This window comes from Bos javanicus, chromosome 6 (genome assembly GCF_032452875.1).
Source record: "Bos javanicus breed banteng chromosome 6, ARS-OSU_banteng_1.0, whole genome shotgun sequence".
NCBI lineage: Eukaryota > Metazoa > Chordata > Mammalia > Artiodactyla > Bovidae > Bos > Bos javanicus.
The window spans coordinates 110951460-110977040 of NC_083873.1; the positions used below are offsets into that span (position 1 = coordinate 110951460).

Consider the following 25581-nt stretch of genomic DNA (forward strand, 5'->3'; position numbering starts at 1 on the left):
GTTCATTCCAGTCCTCAATCATTGGCTTTGCCTCTTTTTCCATTTCCTTTGCTTTTTGAGCCTTACCAGCGATCTCCTCTTTCAATAAGTTCAGGTTGATTCAGATAATAAGCAAAGTCATCTCGCACATTCAATTTTCCACATTTAACCAGAGAACAGTCCACACCAACCTCAGGGAGCATGAGAGGCAGACAAGTCGGACATCCTCACCCTGTAACAAGGACCGTTCCTGATTCTAAGCCACCCATCTCTGAGCATCGCCTGCCTGCCATTGATCAGGAGTTCCCAGTGACCAATAATGTGAGGGAGGGGGCTGCTCTGAAAACTTGGCCTCCTGTCTGCCCAGCGCCCCCAGACTCATTCTCTGTGTGCTTCTCCTGTGAGCTGTGCGCTTCTGCTCACCCTGGTGTGTGCTTCTCTGCTAGAAGTAACCTGTCACTTTAAAAGAAAAAAAAAAGCTGCGGAGTGACCTTCCTTAGGAACGGGTTGCTAAGCGGGTGTTTTTGCTGAGACGTGGCTGCAGCTTCCCAGGGAGCAGCCCAGGAGCCGCCCCAACACTCAGCCTTTGCCCTCCGGAATTTTTTAGAAGCATCACCAGGGAGAGCCGTCTCGCTCCACTTTCAACACAGAAAGCAGAATCTGCAAAGTGCCCTGAAAAGTTCCTTAAGGTAAATCAGTTCCTCCCGGGAGCAGGGCTGGAGCAGTGAGGTCCTGCTAGCGCAAGCTCGGAGCTCAGCCTCTCCCCGGGATACCCTGAGCCGATTTAATGAATTGTAAACGTAGGAGTCCTTGTCGTTATAATATTTATGCTTTACTTCTGAGATGAAAACATGGAGCACGACTCGGGCTGCTTTGCTTAGAGCCACTGCCTGGTGCCTAGCTTGCAGGAAATGTAAGTCCAGCTCATGACAGCCCCTGGGGGAGAATGCCTTCTAAAATCTCCCCTCCACTTCCTTCCTGGAACGTGCCCGCCATCCTGTTGCATTCCCGTCCCCCAGAAACACTGGTTGCCGGCTGCATTTCTGGGTCTTTTCGTGCGAGTCGGTTCAAGGGGCAAAGTACTAGTTACTGCAAGCTTCACTTTCCTCAGCATTAGACAGAGGAAGGGCTGCTACAGACAAAGGCTGACTGCTCTCGCCAAGAGACAAAGAATTCTATCAGCTGCAAATTAAGCTGATCCTTTCCCTTCATTGCAAAAAGGGGCTCTGAAAGGCTAATAAAGCCTAAGGGGAAATCCATGGATGTTACTGGATGTTCATATAACCTTTTCTGCAAGTAAATTCAGCACCAGAAAGAAATCTCTGGCAAATGGATCTCCTTGAGCTTATTTAAGGAGTCATTCAACCAAATATGCACTGAACAGTCCAGGGCACCAGGCTTCAGCAAGCTGCTGAAGTTTAGAGTGTGCAAAAGGGAGCCAGACCAGGTCAGGAGCTCGGAGTTTGCTGGAGAGACAGATCTATGAACAGATAACAGCACAGCGAGATAACTGCTATAGGAGATTTATGAAAGGCTTTGAGTGCTCAAAGCACCGCGGGATGAACCCCAGGGAGGGCCCGGAAACACTTCGCTCACGCAGTGAATGCACTGGGCGTATATCATCCCACAGCTCAGATGCGGTGTTTATATGTACTCTTTGAAGACCATACGCACTATATTGAGCTGATAAAATGATTCTATAAAGCTGCTTGTCACTCACCTTTTACTCTAGGAAGCAATGGCTGGAAGAACTTGGAGAATTAGGTAAAGAAATCAAACAGGGTGTGTTTCGACCTGCCCAGAGGTCCAGGCTTTAACAAGATAAGACAGAAAAAGCTAAGTGCTGTCCATGGGTAGAATAGGCTCATGGGACTGAAGACAGAGGAAGGTTTCAGAAACACCCTAAAAGGAAACAGAAAGGAAACTGCCCTGGGCCCAGCTGAGGCGTGGGTGAGAAGTGTTATTCCGTCCAGTGACTCAAAGTTGAGAACCGAAGGTGTTCCTGGAAGATTTGATGTCACCTAAGGTCTTTCTTTGGAGAAGGCGATGGCACCCCACTCCAGTACTCTTGCCTGGAGAATCCCATGGACGAAGGAGCCTGGTGGGCTGAAGTCCATGGGGTCGCTAAGAGTCGGACACGACTGAGCAACTTCACTCTCACTTTTCACTTTCCTGCATTGGAGAAGGAAATGGCAACCCACTCCAGTGTTCTTGCCTGGAGAATCCCAGGGACCGGGGAGCCTCGTGGGCTGACGTCTCTGGGGTCACACAGAGTCGGACACGACTGAAGTGACTTAGCAGCAGTAGCAGCAGCAGAAGGTCTTTCTTATGATTCCATTCCCCCCCCCTTTTTTTTAACCCTCCTTATAACTTTCTTCTACTTTCCTCCCTCTGCTGCTGCTGCTGCTAAGTCGCTTCAGTCATGCCCAACTCTGTGTGACCCCATAAACGGCAGCCCACCAGGCTCCCCATCCCTGGGATTCTCCAGGCAAGAACATGCCATTTCCTTCTCCAATGCATGAAAGTGAAAAGTGAAAGTGAAGTCACTCAGTCGTGTCCGACTCTTAGCGACCCCATGGACTGCAGCCTACCAGGCTCCTCCATCCATGGGATTTTCCAGGCAAGAGTACTGGAGTGGGCTGCCATTGCCTTCCCCCATCTAGGATCACCTTTTCTTAAAAATACCACTTTTCAGTATTGATAGCCTGGTCCGTGATGGGCAATTTACTACATACATTCTATCATCATTTGAAAGAAAGTGAAAGTGAAAATCGCTCAGTTGTGTCCAACACTTTGCTACCCCACAGACTATACAGTCCATGGAATTCTCCAGGCCAGAATACTGGAATGGGTAGCCTTTCCCTTCTCCAGGGAATCTTCCCAACCCAGGGATCAAACCCAGGTCTCCCACATTGCAGACAGATTCTTTACCAGCTGAGTCACAAGGGAAGCCCAAGAATACTGGAGTGGGTAGCCTACCCCTTCTCCAAGGGATACTCCTGACCCAGGAATTGAACCAGGGTCTCCTTCATTGCAGGCGGCTTCTTTACCAACCGAGCTATCAGCGAAGCCCTGAGTCATGGAGATTATATCATTTAACCCTAATAAAACAATCACTTATCGAGGTAGGAATTATAATCACAAGTTTACAGATACAGAAATGTATCTCAGAGGGCTGAAGGCATTGCTCCCAGATCACATAACTGATAAATAGAGCTGGAATTTGAACCCAGGTCCATACAATTGTTTACAAAGTCCTCACTCTTTCTATAAAACTATGTCTTCAGTGTTCTGGAGTAGGGTACATATATTATATTATCTTTCTTTCTTTCTTTCTTTTTCATGGAGATATTAGAAGATCGAACCTATTATGTTATCTTTTAAGCAGCCAAGGTTGAAATGCCTCACATACAATGCCACCCTCTTCATATACTTTCCATCCTTTTTTCCTGCGTCCTATAGAGTCTACCACAAGACACTCTGGGTAGGACTCTGATTACTTAATGGCCCTCGGAGAAGGTCCAATTGTTTGGGTGAAGGTGTCAGTAGGTTCCTTGAAAAATATCTTTGGTTTCCTGCATTGAGTTAAAGTAAATCAATCGGTGACCTAAAGTAACCAAAGTCCTTTCACAAGGGGGAAGTCTGTGCTTTTCAGTTGTAAATATTTCCAGAATGGTGGACTAAGAGACACGAGTTACTGGCCTCGCAAAACAAGGCTGAGCCCCGAAACAGAGAGGCAGGGGGCCATGGAGGAGGGCTGCAGCGGTCAAGTTTTGAACATGACGTTTAATAAACATAATGGCAAATCGCGGAGCCTGTCCAAGCTTAACCTCAGAGGATCCCTCCATCGCCTCCTGTGCAGAGGCTTTTACTGCTGGCTGGAAGTGTTCCTGTGAGCCCTAGCGATACGGTGCATCTAGAGAGAGCACAAATAAGGCTACACTGAACCACAGCTCTCATTCTGATGTTACAGGAGGAATATATTATTAATGACACACACTCAATACGCATGATGATGACAAGCTGCATATTAACGTTAGGGAGTATTGATTTGTTTTCTCAGCAACAGTGTTCATAACAAGATAAATCTTGATGTCATTTGATTTCCTTGGAAACTTATTCAAAGGTAATGATCAGGAATATACACGGAGGAAAAAAAAATCAACCCCATCACATTTTTCATGTTCTGCTTCTATTTCTTTCATATGTAACATTTTCAATTTATGGAGGATCTTCTTTTAGCCACTAAAATATTGCACAGTTCCTTTTTCCCCACTTCATAATTACCAGAGTTGTGCTTCAGAGAGTTCCCGTGTCCTGTAGCATTTTATGTTGACTACCTGCCCTCTGGTTCTCTCTAGATTACCTCCTCGCCCTTTTATTTTTCTTGGCTGCTTGCGGCATTTCCCTTCCTCCATTCTTTGTAGCCTGTGAGAAGGTCTGAACAGGAGACAATAGAATTTCAGATGTTTTATTTCCCTTCAACATTCTAACTCCTTGTTAGGGTCAAAGAAAGCTTGAGTGCTTCAGATGAGCTGCTTACGTGACCAAGTCCAGTTAAGATTCCAATTCCACAGCTGTTAAGAAGGGCTTATAATATGTCAGCCCTGCCATTTCTCCTGTGTTCTCTCCTTTAATCTTCTCAGCACCTCAAGGATGACAATGATGCGCTGAAGGGCTCCAGAATGTGGCCAAGGAAGACACGGCCAGAAAAGAATGATTTAGTCATTCATTCAACGAACATTTATCATGTCTACTGGGTACAGCAGTCCTAGGCTCTGGGGCTAAACAATGACCAAAGATTCCTGCCCTCCTATAACTTGTGTTCTAATGAGAATGTTCAGATGGCAACAAATAAATATATATGTCAACTGGTGATAAATACCACGGAAAAAGAAATCTCTATAAGGTGGTTGGGGAGCTCCAAGGGGGTGGGGGGGCAGTTATTGTAAGCATTCAGGGAGGATGTCTCTGATAAAACGAAATATGAGCAGAGCCTTGAGGGAAATGAAAGAGAGGGAGAGTCCGAAAAAGCTTAGGAAAGAGAGTTCTAAGCAGATCCACTGCAAAGGCTAGGAGCCAAGAAGATTCAAGTGTAGATCCTACAAGGCCTGTAGGCCATTGAAGGATTTTGTGCTTAACTCTGTTAAGAGAGGGAGGTCACTGGAGAATTTTGAGCAAAGGAATGATATGACCTCACTTACACACTAAACAATTCACTCTGGCTTCAATACAGAGAATGGATTGTAGGTAAGTGAGGCTGGAAGCAGAGAAGTCAGAGAAGTTCGCTCAGTAGTGTCCAACTCTTTGTGACCCCAGGGACCGTAGCCCATGGAATTCTCCAGGCAAGAATACTGGAGTGGGTAGCATTTCCCTTCTCCAGGGGATCTGCCCAGCTCAGGGATCAAACCCAGGTCTCCCACATTGCAGGCAGATTCTTTACCAGCTGAGCCACAAGGGAAGCTTAAGTCAGGAGACTCTTACAAAAAGTCCCTAAGAGACAACCGTGCCAGACCAGGGTGGCAACAGTGAGGTGTTTAGAGCTGGTTGGAGTCTCAATATAATATGAAGGTGAAGCAGGTAAGGTTTCTGATGGACTGGACGTGATGTGTCGTGTGAGACTCACAGAGGACTCAAGGATGACTCCAGTGTTTCTGGCCTGGCGGGGAAAAGATGGAGTTCTGTCATTACAGCATGCAGATGACACCACCCTTATGGCAGAAAGTGAAGAAGAATTAAAGAGCCTCTTGATGAACGTGAAAGAAGAGAGTGAAAAAGTTGGCTTAAAGCTCAACATTCAGAAAACGAAGATCATGGCATCTGGTCCTGTCACTTCATGGCAAATAGATGGAGAAATAGTGGAAACAATGGCAGACTTTATTTTGGGGGCTCCAAAATCACTGCAGATGGTGGTTGCAGCCATGAAATAAAAAGACACTTACTCCTTGGAAGAAAAGTTATGACCAACCTAGATAGCATATTAAAAAGCAGAGACATCACGTTGTCAATAAAGGTCCATCTAGTCAAGGCTATGGTTTTTCCAGTGGTCATGAATGGATGTGAGAGTTGAACTATAAAGAAAGCTGAGCACCAAAGAATTGATGCTTTTGAACCGTGGTGTTGGAGAAGACTCTTGAGAGTCCCTTGGACTGCTAGGAGATCCAACCAGTCTATCCTAAAGGAAATCAGTCCTGAATGTTCACTGGAAAGACTGATGTTGAAACTGAAACTCCAATACTTTGGCCACCTCATGCGAAGAGCTGACTCATTTGAAAAGACCCTGATGCTGGGAAAGATTGAAGGCGGGAGAAGAAGCGGACAACAGAGGATGAGATGGTTGGATGGCATCACCGACTTAACAGACATGAGTTTGGGTAAACTCAAGGAGTTGGTGATGGACAGGGAGGCCTAGTGTGTTGCAGTCCATGGGGTTGCAAAGAGTCAGACCCAACTGAGCAATTGAACTAAACTGTGCAACATAGCAAGGAAGGCTGCAGGACATGCAGATTCAGGGTGATGACAAGGAGCTTGTTTGGGACATGTTAAGCCACGAGACTGTCTTCCCAGGTAGTAGAGTGGTAAAGAATCTGCCTGCCAATGCAAGAGACGCGGGTTCAATCCCTGGCTCAGGAAGATCCCCTAGAGCGGGAAATGGCAACCCAATCCAGTATTCTTGCCTGGAACATTTCAGGAACAGAGGAGCCTGGTGGGGTGACAAAGAGCTGGACACAACTAAGTGACTGAGCACACACACAGGAAGGTGTCTGTCGAGCATGTGCATACTTGAGTCTGGAGTTCTGGGGAGATGTGTGGACCTTGGTCTAAATGTGGGGAATGTCAGTAGGCAGACGGTACTTAAAGTCGAGAGACGAGACACGCTCACCAAGGGAGTGAGTTGAGGGAGGCTCTTCCCCAGACACTGTCATGTGTGGTGCTCACCAGACCAGCAGTCCGAGCAGGAGAAGCAGTGGGCAGGTGAAGAACTGGGCAAGAGTGTGCCTGAGAAGCCAAGAAAAGAAGGTCTTGCAAGAAAAAGAAGGCAACGAGTCACTTTCCTTACTCACCGCCTCTGATGGGGCAACTAAGCTGAGGGTTGAGGACTGAACATGAGACGTGGCGATGCGGAGATCCTCATGAAGAGGAAAAGCTAAAATTTTACGTAGTCTCCTTCTCCTTCTGCCTCTGTAACTCAACTTGCTCCTTGCAAAGTCTGGATCATATAGGTCACGTAGTCTCAGAAAGTGGGGACTCACAACACTAGGAATTGGAGCTTATCTCACTCACGCTTGTCCTGCTCTTTGCAACTGCCCGGCCCCTGCAAACCTGTTTAATCAAGTGTAAAGGTCAGGCACCCTTCTCCCCGTCTTGACTGCTGTTCCTGCATGCACGTGAAATCTCTTAGTTTAAACCAGCCTATTAACAGCTGGTGTTGCCCATTGTAGTCTGTCCACAAAAGCTCTGTAACCCCTTTGTTCAGGGCTCAGAGCTTGGAGTGTTAACTCCTCTGGGCCCACCGGCATAATAAACCTGAGTTCTCCAACTCTCCAAGTGTGGTGCTTGGTTTCTCGAGGACTGGCTTCTGCAACACTCAGAGATGCTGGCAAGAGCACTGTCGGGAAGTGCTGGGCTCAAAACACTGATTGGAAAGAGTGGGTCTGAGGAGTTCCTTATAGAAGGCTGAACAATTGAGTGATGGGTAGAAAGAGACATGAAACCCAGAGAGAGATTTTTTTAAGGAAACAGCCTTTGTACACAGATGGGAATGAACCCAAAAAGCAGGAAGAATGGATTATGCAGGTAAAAGGGAGGGTAAGAAGGGACAGGATGGTGGACATTCGAAGGGAGAGGAAAGTGAAAGTCATTCAGGCGTGTCCAACTCTTTGCGACCCCATGGATTGTAGCCTGCCAAGCTTCTGTGTCCATGGGATTTTCCAGGCAAGAATACTGGAGTGAGTAGCCGTTCCCTTCTCGAAGAGATTTTCTCAACCCAGGGGTGGAACCCAGGTCTCCTGCCTTGCAGGCAGATTCTTTACCGTCTGATCCACCAGGGAAGGGAGAGGAGAGGCTATGAAATAATCCTTCCGGAGCTAGATTTCCTCCAGGGTCATTGGACACCAAGGGTAGAACCCTCTCCTGAGTCCCGCCTCCTGCACAGGAAAGCCAGGTTCCTTGCCAAGCTCTGGGGATGGGGGGTCCAGCCTCCTTCCTTCTCCTCTGGGGTTCGTGTCCATCAGGCCTGGGGCCTAAGAATGTATTCCTTGGGGCTGGACTCAGCTCAAACACTTCCCTAGCCATCAAGGTTAGCTTTAGAGTTGTCAATAGTAAGAAGAAAAATGTTTGGCTGAGTTCAAAGGGCCTGACTTCTTCTTTGTTCTTTGCCTGTCAGGGAGGAGCCACCGCCAAGAAAATGAAGTCCAAGGAAGAAAAAGTGAAAATAATTTCAGAGGTGAGTGGTGGCTGAGGTGTACCTGACAGATGTGTGGTGTGTGTATGCACGTGTGTTACACGCGTTGGTGAATGAAGTTAGGCCAGCAACAAGTATTTATTGCACACACACTGCAAGTGTAGGGCTTCCGCAATGGCTCAGAGGTAAAGAATCCACCCGCAATGCAGGAGACACAGGACATGCGGGTTCGATCCCTGGGTCAGGAAGATCCCCTAGAGGAGGGCATGACAACCCACTCCAGTATTCTTGCCAGGAGAATCCCATGGACAGAGGAGCCTGGCAGGCTACTGTCCATGAGGTCACAAAGAGTCGGACTTGACTGAGCATGCTTTGTCATCATTTCGTGAATTCCAACAGACGGCAGTTCTGAGTTACCACCTACGACAGGGCCCAGTTCTGCTGAAGCACCTGGTCTCCAAAGAAATTCAACATGAGGGTAACAATTATAGATTGTGACAGCTAATAAAATCCCCACAGAGTCCTGCAGTTTCTAACTCTTTTTGTGCAAAACATCATTAAACACCGTCTGGAGCAGAGGAGGAAGCCCAGCTCCAGTTTGGAGATTATAGACCACCAAACAGAAAAGAAAGTATTCCTCTCAGTCTTTGCTTCTCTCTTGGCTCCAGAGCTCAGTAACTTGAGACCACAGAGGCAGAAATGGGACAATATGCTGTTTTCAGTAGGTACTTCACAAGCCTGAAGGAATCCAGATCAGACCAGAAAGACTCACTTTAAGCAAGATAAGTACTAACAACTTACTTCCATCTACCTGTGTTTATTCATTCATGCAACAAAGATGGATTGTGCCTCTGGTCCCTGGCGCTTCAACACTGACCAAAACCCTGAGTCCTCTTGGAATTCACATTCGGTCTAATTTGAGATCCTTCTGCACAGCTTTCCATTGATGGAGGATCAAAACTTGATTGGAAAGCCAAAAAAAAAAAAAATTATGAAGATTTCTCACAAGTCCGTTCTAAGTCAATAAGAACTTTGATTTGAATTAAGAGCCACAGTTGCACACTCAACATTAATGTCTTATAATCCAAGTTGGTGAATTCCTGGTAGGCCCTGAAGAAGAAGGCTTAAAAGAGGGTGGGGCTCGCACCCAGCGGACATCAGTTGGATCAGGTCCTGTAGACAAAGGCCGTGCCCCTTCCCTGGCTGGGACCTCAGTTCCCTCCGCAGTTAAGGCTCAGGTCTCCTCTAACTGAGGCCAAGCACACTGAGGTGTGGTTAGAGCCCAGCCCAGCAAACTGCATGCCATTTCTTTGAAACCTTACATGATTCAAATCCATGCTTTGTGTTCCAAATTCCAGCAGAAGTACCAAAATTTCCCAATTTCAGGGAAAAAATGTCAAATAAATCTGGTATCGCAGGAGAGGTTCTAGATTCATCCCGCAACCTCTTTTACACCCAGAGGTGCTTGTGCTCTGGTTTGAAAAAGTCAGACTAGAAAACTTTAAAGCTGGAAACTAGAGAAGCTTCAGTTTTAAAAACTTTTGACCACAAATTTAGAAAGTATCATGTGGAAAAAGAAACCAAACTGGCACTCTTACAGGATTTCTCCCTTTTCAAAAAGACCTGCAAAAATTTCCATTAAGTCCAAACATCCATGGTGATTTCACACGTACCTTCATTAACCTTTACCGGCTTGTAAGGCTGGGAGCAGAGAAGCCCAAGCCTGGAAACCCTTAGGCTGATTCTGTCTTTTTGGGCTAGGGGCCTCCATCTGGGTCAGAACATCAGTCCTTGCAGATCCACTTGCTGGTGGCCTTCATGACATTATGACTTTTGAAGGAAGTCACCAGGCACCTCTTGTGCCCACAAGACCTGGAACATAGTGAAAGTGAAAAAGTCACTCAGTCATGTCTGACTCTTTGCAACCCCGTGGACTATACAGTCCATGGAATTCTCCAGGCTAGAATACAGGAGTGGGTGGCCTTTCCCTTTTCCAGGGCATCTTCCCAACCCAGGGATCGAACCCAAGTCTCCCGCATTTCAGGTGAATTCTTTTACCATCTGAGCCACAAGGAAAGCCCCCTGGAACATGCCCCAGGCCTGAATGGGCACCTGGGGCCATGGAATCTCCAACACCATCTCATTGACCATCTTTCCATTTGGATACAACTTTTCAAGAATGTGTCTCTTTGGAGCAAAGCAGATGGTGGCTGTGTAGCTCTGTCAACTGCCCCTTCAGCCACATTCAGCATCAGGGGGTAGGGTCCAGGCCAAGGCGGTCATTGGAACACCTAAGAATCCCACCCCTCTTCCTTTCTTGCCATTTTTTCCCGATTTACACATACACATTAAGTGACCACACTTCCATTTGCATTTTCACAAAGGAGTTCATTGACGACGGTGAGGATGCAGAAGAGGAAAGACAGAAGAAGCCCTTGAAGATTCCAAGACAAAAAAGAAAGAAGCAGGTAGGGATGGCAGAAGCCCGCGTCTGCCTACTGGGCTGTCGGTTAAGAGCCCACCGCATCCAGAGGGGCCGCGAGGCCTCCCGCGGGCACCAGCACTTGGGATTCTCTGGAGGAGACAGGGATGCGGGTGGGTGGTCCAGGTGAAGGACCCCGTGGGGCCTCATGGATGACCCTCACCATGAAGCCATGGGCAGCATTTGGAGCATCTTTCCCCCAAGGTTTCTTCCATCGCTGGAGAGAAGTTTAGAAATGCTGGAAAGAGGCCCTTCGGTACCGTCATTGTCAACCACAAATCAGCACTTGCCATGGCTGCTTGCCATCTGCCTCTACCAGGATGAAAGCACGTGCTGCTGTACCTACTGACCTCCAACATCCCCTTTAGTTCAGGGTGGAGAGCAGACAGGAGGCGCTCTGTGCTCTGGGAACCTGGCAGGATAGGTCTTTGCATAGTCAGATGTTCTCAGGAGCTGATTTTACGAGCCTACTTCTTATATCTCCTTGTATCTAGAAAAACACTAAACTCCCTCACGGTGACGATTGTTTCTTGTGACTAGCAGAAGCTTCACGAGACCAGCAGAAACTTTCTACAAAAAAATACGTGCTTGACTGCTTGTACCCACCCTTTACCAAAATCACTAATATACCGTCTTTTCCCCCTCCCTCTTTGGAGCAGCTTCTCAGAGCTATCAGAGGTGCTGTCTCCCAAGCTGCAGTCCTCATTTTGGCCCAAATAAAACTTAACTTGCAGCTCCCGTATAGTGCATCTTTTTTTTTTAAGTCGACATCATCATAAGGCCATAAACTAAGATGTGCAGTAGATGGCAGTGCAGGATAACAAATCCTGGGAACTCCCACTTTCTCCAACTCCAAGCCTAAATTCCAGCTCGGTCTAAACCAGAGGCCAACCCCCTTCTCCCGGGCGGAGTGCTGGCTGGTGGTCCCGCCCCTGGCCCTGCTCTCCCTCAGAAGCTGCCCTCCCTGGCTTAGAGCATCCTGGAGTAAGGTCCACCTTCTCAAGGTAAATAGATGCCCTTGCCAAGGAGTCGTCCCCTGCGGAGGGAGGCAGGAAAGATCTCGTGGAGGGGCGGTTTGCTCGGGAAAATCCAGATGCCAGCAAGGGAGGAGGGAGGAGGAGAGAACGCCATTTTGAGCCAGCAGTCACGTGATGGGACTGCCTGGAGGTGGGGCCAGGGAGGTGGGGAGGGCAGCGGGAGAGCTGAAGTCTGGAGAGAGACCCCCTTTTCAGCTCCCTGCCTCACCCAGCACCATCCCATTGGGACAATCTGGGCCGTGGCGCCTCCTTCTCTGCTGGTGGATGGAGCGGGCCGGTGAGGGTGGTGGGGGGAGGGAAGTGGTACCCGGCCAGAGGGCTGGTCCCCTGGCCACTCAGGGAGCTTTAACCCTTCCTGCAGGGCCAGCCGGGGGCCAGGGAGCCCCAAGGAGTCAGCAGATGAGCCAGTGCGGAAGCAAAGAGCTCAAGTTCCCAGTTCCAAGGCCACAGGCACAGTGAGCAGGGGTGACCAGGGTGGATGTGCAGCTACTGAGCCGGAGGAAGGCATGGGGACGGAGAGAAGGTGTGCACTTTCCAGAGGCACGTCTTTCCTCCACTGCACAGGAGCCCTGATCAACACCACGTGCAGTCGTCCGGGCTTTGTGAGAAGTCTGGGGGACGATTTCTAACCCCAGTGGCACTTCGGAATCACGAGGGGATTTTTAATATATGTCAGATGCCTCAGGTCTACCCCAGGACATTATTTAGGTCAGAATGTCTGTGGTTTACCACGTGCCCGACAGGTAGCAGCGTTTCCGTGAATGGGCTTTTTATTTCCCTTTGTTTACAGTGAGGAAGGAAGGTAGGCAGTTCACTAAGTCACCCACAGTCCCGCAGTACATTGGGGTTCAGAGGCCAGCCTTTGGCTAGTCCAAAGACCATCACTCACCTGTGGCCTCCATTGCTCCTTCTGCTCACCTGCCCACCCTCCTCTAAGAGTCTGGGGGAGGAGTCAGAGGCTGGTCTTTGCTTTAGATTAACCCACAATATTTTGACTGCTTCTTTCAAATGGGCTTCCCTGGTGGTTCAGTAGTAAAGTACCCGCCTACCAATGCAGCAGAAGCAGTTTCGATTCCTGGTCAGGAAGATCCCCTGGAGTAGGAAATGGCAACCCACTCCAATGTTCTTGCCTGGAGAACCCCAAGGACAGAGGAAGAGGAGTCTGGAGGGCTGCAGTCCATGGGGTCGAAAAGAGTCAGACACAACCGAGCATACTCTCTCACCAAATGAGTTAGAGCTGGGATCAAGCAGTCTGATCCTGATTTTTCTAGTTCCCTTTCCTCCAAATTTTTACAGAGCGCTACACATTGTACCTAGAAAAAGTGAAAACACTCATTTTATTTTAGGATGCCTGGGTCACTCTCTCCAACAAGAAACCTCTTAAAGAAAGGATCATCACTGCTTCCTGTGGGGTGAGGGGGTGATGACCACAGAGACCCAGGTGACAGAGACCGGGATTATCTGGATCTGAACAGGATCGAGGCCTGTCCCTTTGCTAAGTGACCCACCTCATCCCGAGACAGGATCTGAGTCAACCAACCTCTGACTCTCTGCCCACAGCTGCCGACTGCCAGCCGCGAGGAAATGGTGTTGGAAAACTCCCCTGTGGATGACCAACAGGAGCCGGTGCAAAAAGGCCCTGACACCCGCCTCCTGGGCATGACGAGCCGACGGGGACCCCGGAGTAAGTGTCTCTGTGTTCAGTTCATTCAGTATGTATCTGCTGCCTCCTGTGATCGGCACAGAGCAACACGGGCACTTGTCATGGGAACTGTTTTTTTTTTTTTTTTGGTACGTGTCCACCGCCCTCCACAACACTTCACCCCAGTTCTGAGAGTAAATTGCTAGGTTAGCAGGTGTCTGGGAGACAGGACGCAGACACAGGACATAGTTACATAGCTACAGAATTTTGGAAGCACTCAACGAAATTGAAATGGTGCAAATAATCAGATAGGTAGAAATACAAAGGCAGGTGAAATAAGCAAGGCGTATTTGTCAATGATGGGACTGGAATCAGATGTTGGAAAATCTGAAGATGTCTCTGAGGCTCTCGGAGACCTTGTCCTTTGAGGACCCCTTCTCTTATCCCTCCCCCAACCCCTCCCACAACACATACACACTCAATTTCCCCTCCAGGAACCGTGGCCTGTATTTTACCACAGGATTACTCTTCTTCATCACAGTGACCATCATTCATTATCTGCTCATTGTAGGGAAAATTATTACTCCTCACTTGTTTCTTAAAAAAAAATAATCTATTTACTTAATTATTTGGCTGCTTCGGGTCTTAATTGTGACACATGGGATCTTAGATCTTTGTTGCAGCATGAAGGATCTCTAGTTGTGGCATGTGGGATCCGCCCCTGACCAGCGATTGAACCGGGCTCCCTGCATTGGGGAATCTTAGCCACTGGACCTCCAGGGAAGTCCTTGTTCCTTTTTTTGAACAATGGATTAGACCAGAGAAGGAAGTGGGTTACACTTCTTAACTGTTACATAATTATTACTCAGTTGTTACCCTATTTCCCTGTAACTAAGCTGGGGAGTAAAGTACCTGTTGGAAATTAGAGAGCTTTTGGAAGCAAGCTCATCTGAAGTCCGACCGTAAGAAAAATGCAGTTCCCGTCTGAGAGCAATAACGCAATAGGACTGGTACAAGTGACTAGAGCGGAACCAGGCTTCAGACCACGCAGCTGCTTCCGGTCCTAAACGGACGGAACTGTTCATTACCGAAGATTACAGTGTATCTTAGTGTGCTCAGGCTGCCCGAATATACTGTACCATAGCCTGGATGGCGCCAAAAAAAACCCAAACTTTTGTTTTCTCACAAATTCTGGAGGCTGGAAGTCCACGATCAAGGTGCCCATGGGGTCAGTGTCCAGTGAGGCCTTTCTTCCTGTCTTGTAGGTGGCTGCCATCTCCCTGTGTATTCCCTCTGGTGTCTCCTCTTAGAAGGACACTAACCCTTTTGCATTGGGGCCCCATTACATAACCTCTTCATGACCTCTTTAGAGGCCCTATCCCCAAATACAGTCACACTGAGGGTCAGGGCTTCAACTTATAAATGTGGGGACAGTTCAGTCCATAGCACAACTATGGAATATTTAATTACCTATTTTAAGCTCAGGGGGGAAAAAAATGTCAGAATGTGTCTAGGAATAAAGGCTCTGTGAAATGTGAATTCTTTCCTTCTTTCTAAAATGGGAGAGATAACGCTTCGGTGTCACCATGGGGTTGATTGTGGGGATCAAATCAAGAGGATGTGCAAACATTTTAAATAGTGTGTGCTGTTTTAAATGTTTAAATAATATGCATTAGTATTCTAAATTGGAGATTGAAATGGCAACCCACTCCAGTATTCTTGCCTGGAAAAATCCCATGGACATAGGAGCCTGGGGGGCTACAGTCCATGGGGTCACGAAGAGTCAGATACAGCTGAGCACTCGTCAGCAGCAGCATTCTAAATAGATAAATACACAGTAAATAAGGGGTTTAGAGGGGGATAAGGGCTTACCAGGTGGCACTAGTGGTAAACAACCCGTCTGCCAATGCAGGAGACACAGAGATATGGGTTCAATCCCCAGTTGGGAAGATCCCCTGGAGAAGGAAATGGCAACCCACTCCAGTATCCTTGCCTGGAAAATTCCATGGACAGAGGAGCCCGATGGGCTACAGTCCATGGGGTCGCAGAGTGTCAGACACGACTGTGCACACATCTAGTAGTATAGTGAAAAGTGAAACTGAAAGTCCCTCAGTGATGTCCGACTCTTTGCGACCCCATGGTATATACAGTCCATGGAATTCTCCAGACCAGAATACTGGAGCGGGTAGCCTTTCCTTTCTCCAGGGAATCTTCCCGACCAACAGATTGAACCCTGGTCTCCCACACTGCAGGCGGATTCTTTACCAGCTGAGCCACAAGAGAAGCCCAAAACAAACACAGCCATCATCTGGTGCACTGGCCGGGAATCGAACCTGGGTCTCCCACATGGGAGGCGAGAATTCTACCTCTGAACCACCAATGCGGTAGTATAGTAGACAGAGATAAAAGACAATCTATGCATTAGTCCAAAAGAAAAAGATTAAAACCACTATGTATGATTTGAAGAGGGAAGGGACGATCCAATGCTAAGGTGTGCCTGCCTGAGAAAGGTTGTGACCAGACGGGCGCTCAGGGCAGAGCTGGAGGCTGATGCTGATTCGGCAGCACTGGGGAGCGAGATGTAGAGAAAACCCGGAATGACCTGGGGGCGCTGGGTGGGTGAGCAGCCTGAGTGGACAGGCATCCTTCAGAAACGAGAGGTCAAGACCAGCAGGAAGTGGTCAGTGGTCAAGAGGGCAGATCAGGTCTCATTCACTGTGTCAACGCAGGTCAGAGTGAGAGGCAGATGCGTTCGAGGAATGAGGATCCCAAGGAGACTCTGCCTAAGACAGGCGTACATCAGAAGCCATATAGGACGTGCAGGAATCTCCATGCGGGGGTCCTGGGGACCGAGGGCTCCAGACCGAGAGCTCTGAAACACAAAAACGAGTGCAGAAAACGGTGCATCTGAAACCTACTGTGTCTCTTTTTTAAAGTTAGTTGTTATTGGATTATAGTTGCTTAACCATGTTGTGTTAGCTTCTGCGGCACAGCAAAATGAATCAGACATATGTATACTTACGTCCCCTCCTTTTAAAGGTCCCTTCCCATTCACGTGACCACAGAGCATTAAGTAGAGTTCCCTGTGCCATACCCTGGAGGAGGGCATGGCAACCCACTCCAGTATCCTTGCTGGGAGAATCCCATGGACAGAGGAGCCTGGCGGGCTACAGTCCATGGGGTCGCAAAGAGTCGGACACAACTGAGAGACTAGGCGTGCACACATGCCTATGCCATAGAATAAGTTCTCATTAGTCGTCTATTTTAAGTTGCTTCAGTCACGTCCTAAGACCTTGAGACCCTTTGGTCAGTAGTCCACCAGACTCCTCTGTCCATGGGATTTCCCAGGTAAGAATACTGGAGTGGATTGCCATGCCCTCCTCCAAGGGATCTTCCTGACCCAGGGATCAAACCCATGGCTCCTGCGTCTCCTGCCTTACAGGCAGATTCTTTACACTGAGCTGCCAGGGAAGCCCCATCTATTTTATACATAGTATCACTGGTATATGTGTGTCAACCCCAATCTCCCAGTTCCTCCCACCACCCCCTTAGTGTCTATACATTCATTCTTCTCTACGTTTGTGTCTCTGTTTCTGCTTTGCAAATAGGTTTATCTGCACTATTATTCTGATTCCGCATATGTGCATTAATAGACAATACTTGTTTTTCTGTCTCTGACTTGCTTCACTCTGTATGATAGTCTCTAGGTCCACCCATGTCTCTGCAAACGGCACGATTGCCTAGCAAAAGGGATTTCCATCATGCAGGCATGTTTTCTACTCGACCCCTTTTCTTATTTTTCCGCAATGAAACTGGAAACATGAACTTATTTCCTGTACTAACAACATTTCAGCTCATCTATTAAGGTTTTATACGTATGGTTATCAAAGGAATTTGGATATTCTCAAAGTAAATCTGATGTCACCAAGGCAACTGCCAAGAATCCTAAACAGAGTACCCTTGGGGACCCTATTTTTCATTATGAAAATTCAAATCTACACAGAAGTAAAAAGTATAGTGACGCGTATATTATCCAAGGATTAACAAGATTTTGCCACATTTTTTTTCCTTCTTGTCTTTGCCAGAGAATTTTTAATTATTAAAAAAAAACATAAAACTTTCCATCTCAATCATTTTTCAAGGTACAGTTCAGTAGAATTACCTATATTCACGCTGTTGTGCAATAGATCTCCAGAACTAGTTCATTCTGTAAAATTGAAATGCTATCCCTGTTAAAGAGCAGCTCCCCCCTTTTCCTCCCCTGGGCCCTGGAAACCACTCTCTGTTTTAGTGAATTTGACTACTTTGGATACCTCTTGGGCTTCCCTGCTGTCACAGTGGGAAGGAATCTACTTGCAGTGCAGGAGATGCAAGAAAAATGGGTTTGATCCCAGGGTGGGGAAGATCCCCTAGAGAAGGAAATGGCACCCCACTCCAGTATTCTTGCCTGGAGAATCCCACGGACAGAGGAGCCTGGTGTACTCCATTCCATAGGGTCGCAAAGAGTCAGACCCAACTGAAGCACCCGGGCACGCGCACACACAGATGCCTAGTGGGAGTGGAATCGTACAGTATCTGTCTTTGTGACTGGCTAACTTCACTTGGCATCATGTCTTCAAGGTTCACATTGTAGCTTGTGACAGGGATCCCTTTCAAGGCTGAATAATATTCCATGTATCCCAAGACTACCCTTGGCTTATCCATTTATCCTTCATGAACTTTTGGGTTGCTTCTCCCTCTTGACTATTGCTAATAATGCTGCTTTCAATATGAACATGCTAATACCTCTTCAAGATCCTACTTTTAATTTTGTTGGATATATACCAAGAAGTGAAATTCCTGGTTCCTATGGTATTTCTAGGCTTCCCAGGTGTCTTAGTGGCAAAGAATCTGCCTGCCAATGCAAGAGACATGGGTTTGACCCCTGGATCCGGAAGATCCCCCGGAGAAGGTAATGGCAACCCACGCCATTATTCTTACTTGGAGAATCCCATGGATAGAGGCTACAGTCTGTAGGGGTCACAAAGACTTGGACATGACTAAACATGAGCAAGAACAAATATGACATTTCTAATTTGAATTTTTTGAGGAAACCATCATTACTCTTTTCCATACCAGGTACACCAAAATTTTTCATGTCCACCAACAATGCACAAAGCTTCCCGTTTTTCCATATCTTCACCAACACTGGTTGTTTTCCTTTTGTTTGTTTGTTTTTTAATAGTAGCCACCCTCATTTGTGTGAGATGATATCTCACTGTGGTTTTACTTTGTGTTTTTCTAATGAGTAATTGTAGCTCAATCGGTAAAGAATCTGCCTGCCGTGCAGGAGACCTGGGTTTGATCCCTGGGTTGGGAAGATCCCCTGAAGAGGGAAATGGCAACCTACTCCAGTATCCTTGCCTGGAAAATCTCATGGACACAGGAGCCTGGTGGGCTTCAGTCCGTGGGGTCGCAAAGAATCAGGCACAACTGAGCGACTAACACTTACTTACTTAATGAGTAGTGATGTTGACCATCTTTTCACAAGCTTGTTGACCAGTTATCATCATTGCAGAAAGGCCTATCCCTTGCCCATTTTCTGATCAGATTACTTGCTTTCTTGTTATTATTGTTGAGTTGTAGGAGTTCTTTACATATCCTGGGCAATAATCCCTTATCAGATATATGATTTGTAAATATTCTCTTCCACTCCATACTTTGTCTTCTTGCTCTGTCAACTGTGTCCTCCAAGGCACAGAAGTGTGAAGTATTTTAGCCTTTGTCTACTTTAATCCTCGTCGCCTGTGATTTTGGTGTCACATCCAAGAAATCGTTACCAATCTCAATGTCAGAAGATTTCCTCTGTGTTTTTCTAGCAATTTTATAATTTTAGGTCTTACAATGATGACTTCAATCCATCTTGAGTTTATTGTATAAGGTAAGGGCCAACTTCATTCTTTCCCACGTGGATAGCGAGTTTTCCATCACCATTTGTGGAAGATACTGTCTTTTCCCCAGTGAGTGATCTTCACATCCTTGTTGAAGATTATTTGGCCATATCTGCAAGGTTTTATTTCTGAGCTCTCTATTCTATTTTATTGGTCTATATGTCTGTCTTTGTGCCAGTACTACACTGTTTTCATTGCTGTAGCTTTGTAATGTTTTCAAATCATAAAGTCTGAGCCTGCAACTTTGTTCTTTTTCAAAATTGGTTTGGCTATTGCGAGGTCCCGTATAATCCATATGAATTTTAGGATGAATTTTTTAATGAGAGGAATGCCATCGAGACTGTGATAGGGATTGCACTAAATCTATTGCTTGCCTTCAGTAGTATTGACATTTTAATAGTATTAAGTTTTCCAGCCTATGAATATGAGATGACTTTCCATTTATTTGTGTCTTTAATTTCTCTCAGCAGTGTTTTACAGTGTACAAGTGTTTTCCCTCTTGGGTTAAATCCATTCCTAAGTGTTTTATTTTCATGCTATTATAAATGCAACCATTTTCTTAGTTTCCTTTTTTAGATGTTTCATGGTTAGTGTATAGAAACACAACTAATTTTTGCATATGAATTTTCTATGCTGCAACTTGGAGAAGGCAATGGCACCCCACTCCAGTACTCTTGCCTCGGAAATCCCATGGATGGAGGAGCCTGGTAGGCTGCAGTCCATGGGGTCGCTGAGGGTCGGACACGACTGAGTGACTTCACTTTCTCTTTTCACCTTCTTGCATTGGAGAAGGAAATGGCAACCCACACCAGTGTTCTTGCCTGGAGAATCCCAGGGACGGGGGCGCCTGGTGGGCTGCCATCTATGGGGTCACACAGAGTCGGACACAGCTGAAGTGACTTAGCAGCAGCAGCAGCAGCAGCATGCTGCAACTTTGCTGAATTTGCTTATTTGTTTCCACAGTTTGTGCATGCATACTTGTGTGTATGTTTGTGCATTTGTGTGGAATCTTTAGGATTTTCTCTACAAAAGACCATATCATCTTATACCCTGAGGAAATCAGAGTTGAAAAAGATATATATTCCCCCAACGTTCATTGCAGTATTATTTGCAATAACTGGAACATGGAAGCAACCTAAATGTCCATCAGCAGATGAATGGATGGGGAATTTGTGGTACATATACACAAGGAATATTACTCAGCTATAAAAAGGAACACACTGTGTCACTTCTAATGAGGTGGGTGAACCTAGGGCCTGTTATACAGATCGAAGTAAGTCTGAAAGAGAAAGACAAGTACCGTGTATTAATGCTTATATATGGGATCTGGAAAGATAGTACAAATGATCCTACATGCAGAGCAGCAAAGGAGACACAAATGTAAAGAAGAGACTTTTGGACACAGTGGGGGAAGGGGAGGATGGGATGATTTGAGAGAATAGCATTGAAATATACACATTACTATATGTAAAATAGATGGCCAGTGGGAGTTTGATCCATGATGCAGGGAACCCAAAGCCAGTGCTCCATGACATACTAGAGGGATAGGGTGGGGAGGGAGGTGGGAGAAGCGTTCAGGAGGACACAGTATACCTATGGCAGATTCATGTTGATGTATGGCAAAAACCATCACAATATTGTAAATCAAAAATTTACAATATTTACAAAAAATTGTAAATATTGTAAATATCCTCCAATTAAAATAAATACTATTTTTTTTTAAAAAAGACCATGTCATCTGCACACAGAGATAATTTTACTTCTTCCCCTCCAATCTGGATGCCTTCTGTAACTTATTCTCTCTATGTTAGTCTATTGGCTCTGTCAGTACTCTAGACTGGGGAGCTAATTAGCAGCAGAAATTTATTTCTCACAGTTCTGAAGCCTGAGAAAGCCAAGATAAAGGCAGCAGCAGATATGGCGTCTGGTAAGGAGGGCCTCCTTTTTGGCTCCTATGTGGCCGTCTTCTTGTGTTCTCACACGGTAGAAGGGGCAAGGGAGCTCTCTGGGCTCTTTTTCATAAGGGCACTAATCCCATTCGTGAAAGCTCTACCCTCTCATGACCTAATCACCTCCCAAAGGCCCTGCCTCCAAATACCATGACGCTGGGGATTAGTTTTCAACATCACAGTTTGGGAGGACACAGCCTACGGCTCTTGCCAAATGCCCAGGTCTGGATTTGTAGCACTGTGTTGAGTAGAAGTGGAGAGGGGGGCTTCCTTGCCTTGTTCCTCACCTTGGAGGAGGTGCTTTCAGTGTTTCACAACTGAGTGTGTTAGTTGTGGGCTTTTCATATATGACCTTTACCACGTTGAAGTAATTTCCTTCTGCTCCGAGTTTGTTGAGTGTTTTTATCGTAAAAGGATGTTGAATTTTGTCCGATGCTTTTTCTGTATCCATTCGGGTGATCATGCGGTTTCTGGCCTTTGTTCTGTTAATGAGGTGTGTTACATTGATTGATTTTCATATATTGAGTCCTTCTGGCACCCGTCCCCAACCTGGGCTGGGACTAATAAAAGGTTCAAGAGGCTGTTTCTCATGACTGATTTATAAACACTACTTACCTACCTTTTTTCTAGGCAAAACCTCAGATTCAGTGGTTTCCCTATTCCAAAAAGGTTTACGCTAAGGAAGTTGTGGGATTGTTTTAAGCTCTTATGATTTCATTGTAGTTTTCTTCCTTAAACACACACATGTTTACCTGAAGCATCTCCCCCAGAAAGAGAAAAAGAGACAGAGGGAAAGGGGAGGAAGGGAAGGATGGAGGGAAGAGACAGACAAACAAATGATAAATCTGGCAACCTTGAACTTTGAGAGTAAAAGAGGAAAGAAAGGAAGAAGAATGAAAGAAAGACAAATAGATCATAAATCTCCTGAACTCAAAGAGAGAGAGAAAGCAGACAAACCTGATGATCTTGAACTCTGAGAACTTAATACTGTGTGCTAAGCCAGGCAGCAAGCTTTCTCATGAGATTTCCATCAAGATTCCTCATTGTCTTTTCTTACGCTAACTCCATTATGTTGCCCAAAATTAAGAGAAATAAGCATTTCAAGTCCACAAACATTGCCCGACATCAGAGCTCACCACTACTTGTCACTGCTTTTGGTCATGGGACCTGGAGCAACAAGCTAGACCCCCTCAGCTGCAGGAGCCTCGTTTATAAAATGGAGATCATAAAAGCCTTGGCTTCATGCAGCGGTCATGACAATGAAATCAGATGATACATAGCAAGCGCCCCGCAGAGGAGCTGGCACCAGCGTCGTCACCTTCTCCAGCTGGAAGAAGAACTTGATGCTAAGTAACCAACACAAATAATTCCCTCTTCTGAGGGTGAGGGTGATCACACAGCAGGCCCCGTCTTTATATGTACTACGTTACTCCGAGCAGCTCCGTCATCAGGCATTGCTTTACGGTTCAGGAAATTCAGGTTCAAAGAGAACCAGCCGCTGTAGATGGTAGAGCCAGAACTGAAACTCCAGTCTACAGACATCAGGGAAATCTGTTCTTTTTGGTTTTGCTATTGCTATTGTTGAAGTGTAGCTGATTTACAATGTTATGTTAATTTCTGCTGTACAACCAAGTGATTCAATCATACATGTATATACATTCCTTTTCATATTTTCTATTATGGTTTATCACAGAATATTGAATATAGTTCCCACAACTTATCTCATTGATACTAAATGAATTTGTGTTGATAATTGCCGCACTACAGCCTCATTCTACACCCACAATTCTTAACTCTGATTGTTCTTTAAAGATAATGGTTTACAGTTGCCCAGGGAAAGTCCAGTGCTTGTGTGTATTTTACTCATGGCCATGCTCTGGCTTCCCTGTGGTCACTTACTACCCGATGACCACAACACCAGCCTACCACATCCTGCCGACCAAGTCTGCCTGCTCTGTTGTTGTTCATTCTCTAAGTCATGTCTGACTCTCTGCCACCCCATGGACTGCAGCACGCCAGGCTTCCCTGTCCTTCACCATCTCCCAGAGTTTGTTCAAACTCCTGTCCATTGAGTTGGTGATGCCATCCAACCATCTCATCCTCTGTTGTCCCCTTCTCCCCTGCCCTCAATCTTTTGCAGCATCAGGATGAGTCAGCTCTTTGCCTCAGGTGGCCAAAGTACTGAAGCTTCAGTTTCAGCATCAGTCCTTCCAATGAATATTCAGGACTGATCTCCTTTAGGATGGACTGGTTGGATCTCCTTGCTGCCCAAGGGACTCTCAAGAGTCTTCTCCAACACCACAGCTCAAAAGCGTCAGTTCTTCAGCACTCAGCCTTATTTATGGTCCAACTTTCACATCCATACATGACTACTGGAAAAACCATAGCTTGGACTTGCTCACCGAGGTCCAAATTTTTGACTCCCTCTTGATGGTTCACTCCCCAAATCTCTTATGGGTCTGGCCTATTGCTCAATTCTACTCCCCCAGCTCCTGACCTTGAACCTATGACCTTCTCTATATTGTAGCATCCCTACAGGCTACAGGGCTCCAAGTGTTGCCAAGTCCAGATTGTCTTCAGATACTTAGATACAAGCATCCTTGATGATCTGGCGTCCCCCTGCCCAGGGCACATGCCCAGAGGGGCCACCTCCCTGATGAACAGCAGTATAAACCCACGCACTGAAAGCTTCGGCTTCTAATTGCTATTCAAACATATACATAGTCAACGACATAGTCAGTGACATTCCAAATAAAGAAGATAGCATTGCGCTGAACGGGCGCTTGCTCCAAATCAAATAAACATTTAGGAAAAAAGTACACTTTACTGCTGCAATTCCAACTTGCACCATCTCTTAAGGGAGGAACTATCAAATGCTAAGTAGTTTCTTATGAACATAAATTTCTTCATTACTGACATCTGTTTTCCATTCATTCGTGTTGGTTTCTCTGATTAAAGCATCATTTCCGAGCCAATTTTTCAGTATCGATTGCAAATAAAGTTCAAAATCCAGTGAAATTTGATGCAAATGAAAGAAAAACACATCATTTATTTTAGGCATACTTTTTAAAAGTCACCAAGAGCTGGAGAGACTGACCCAGGAAACAAATGTTATAAAGTTCAATACAAGACAAAGAGAACCTCCCAAAGGAGCTGCTCTTGGGAGTTGCCTTGGAGCCCAGCAGCTGGAGAAGGAAAGAAGATTCTAGTCAGAGGATGCACACTGATGTAGGAAATGTCAAAAGTTCATCCATGCTGGAGTTCACAACCTCACAGGGATCTGGGAGCAGGGGGTTGAATTACAGTACTAAGTAAAATATTTATATAAGTAAAAATAAATAGTATGCTATATTCAATAACTTTTTTTCTGAATATTATGTTTGACATTTTAAGAAAAAAAAAAAGAAAACTTTCTGGTTGGGGAGACACTAGCCAACTGTTTAGAAATATAGAGACAGCAAAGACCCCAGACTGGAGCATGCCTGAAATGCTACCTAACCAAGCCAGAGCCCTATGCCTTCTGTCTGGCCAGTCCAATCCCAGGAAGCAAGAGTCCTCTGCCTGGATCATCGCAGGGCCAGGTACCCAGCAACAAGGGACCACCTCGTACCTCAGAGCCCATCAGAACAGCTCAAACTGGCCCGTCCTAACCTGCTTACCCTGCCCTGCCCTCTCTTTCCGTCAGAAACCCCACAAAAGCCATGGTAGAAGCCTTCACCCTCTTCTGTCTTCTCCTCCTGACCACCTGACTGCCTTTCCACGTGCCCTACATGTCACGCCCTGCCCCCTGCTACAGAACCTGAGCCTCTCCTCTGTCTCTGCATGTGGCCACACCTGACTGCCCATCTTAGCACAAAGAATATTAAACAGACCCATCTTTATTATTGGGCTTCCCAGGTGTGGCAAAGAACTCTCCTGCGAATGCAGGAGACATAAGAGATGTGGGTTCGGTCCCTGGGTTGGGAAGATCCCCTGGAGGAAGGCATGGCAACCCCTTCCAGTAGTCTTGCCTGGAGAATCCCATGGACAGGGGAGACTGGCAGGCTACAGTTCATAGGGCTGCAAAAAGTCAGACATGACCGAAGGGACTTAGCCTGCACACATCTTTATCATGAATTATCAAGAAAGGCATTTTCCCAAAAACTCCTTCATAGCAAA

At 46.4% G+C, this 25581-nt stretch overlaps 1 protein-coding gene and 1 non-coding gene across 8 annotated transcripts in view; one reads left to right on the plus strand and one right to left on the minus strand.

Annotated features, from left to right (window-relative positions):
* The first annotated feature begins 487 nt into the window (after positions 1-487).
* Positions 488-25581, plus strand: part of CC2D2A (coiled-coil and C2 domain containing 2A) — a 131504-nt gene continuing 106410 nt past the window's right edge. For 2 of the 7 annotated variants that reach the window (XM_061420852.1, XM_061420859.1), the window contains exons 1-4: positions 488-668; positions 8366-8425; positions 10768-10851; positions 13463-13586. In XM_061420852.1, the coding sequence (XP_061276836.1) occupies positions 8387-8425; positions 10768-10851; positions 13463-13586 (247 nt within the window). In that variant the 5' untranslated portion in view covers positions 488-668; positions 8366-8386. Of the gene's footprint in view, positions 677-8365; positions 8426-10767; positions 10852-11219; positions 11870-11906; positions 12180-12263; positions 12426-13462; positions 13587-16803; positions 18496-25581 lie in introns of those variants that run through there. The other 5 variants (XM_061420853.1, XM_061420857.1, XM_061420855.1 and 2 more) reach the window with 5 other exon arrangements.
* Positions 15857-15927, minus strand: TRNAG-CCC (transfer RNA glycine (anticodon CCC)). The gene has a single exon. It is a non-coding gene; the product is annotated as a tRNA-Gly (tRNA).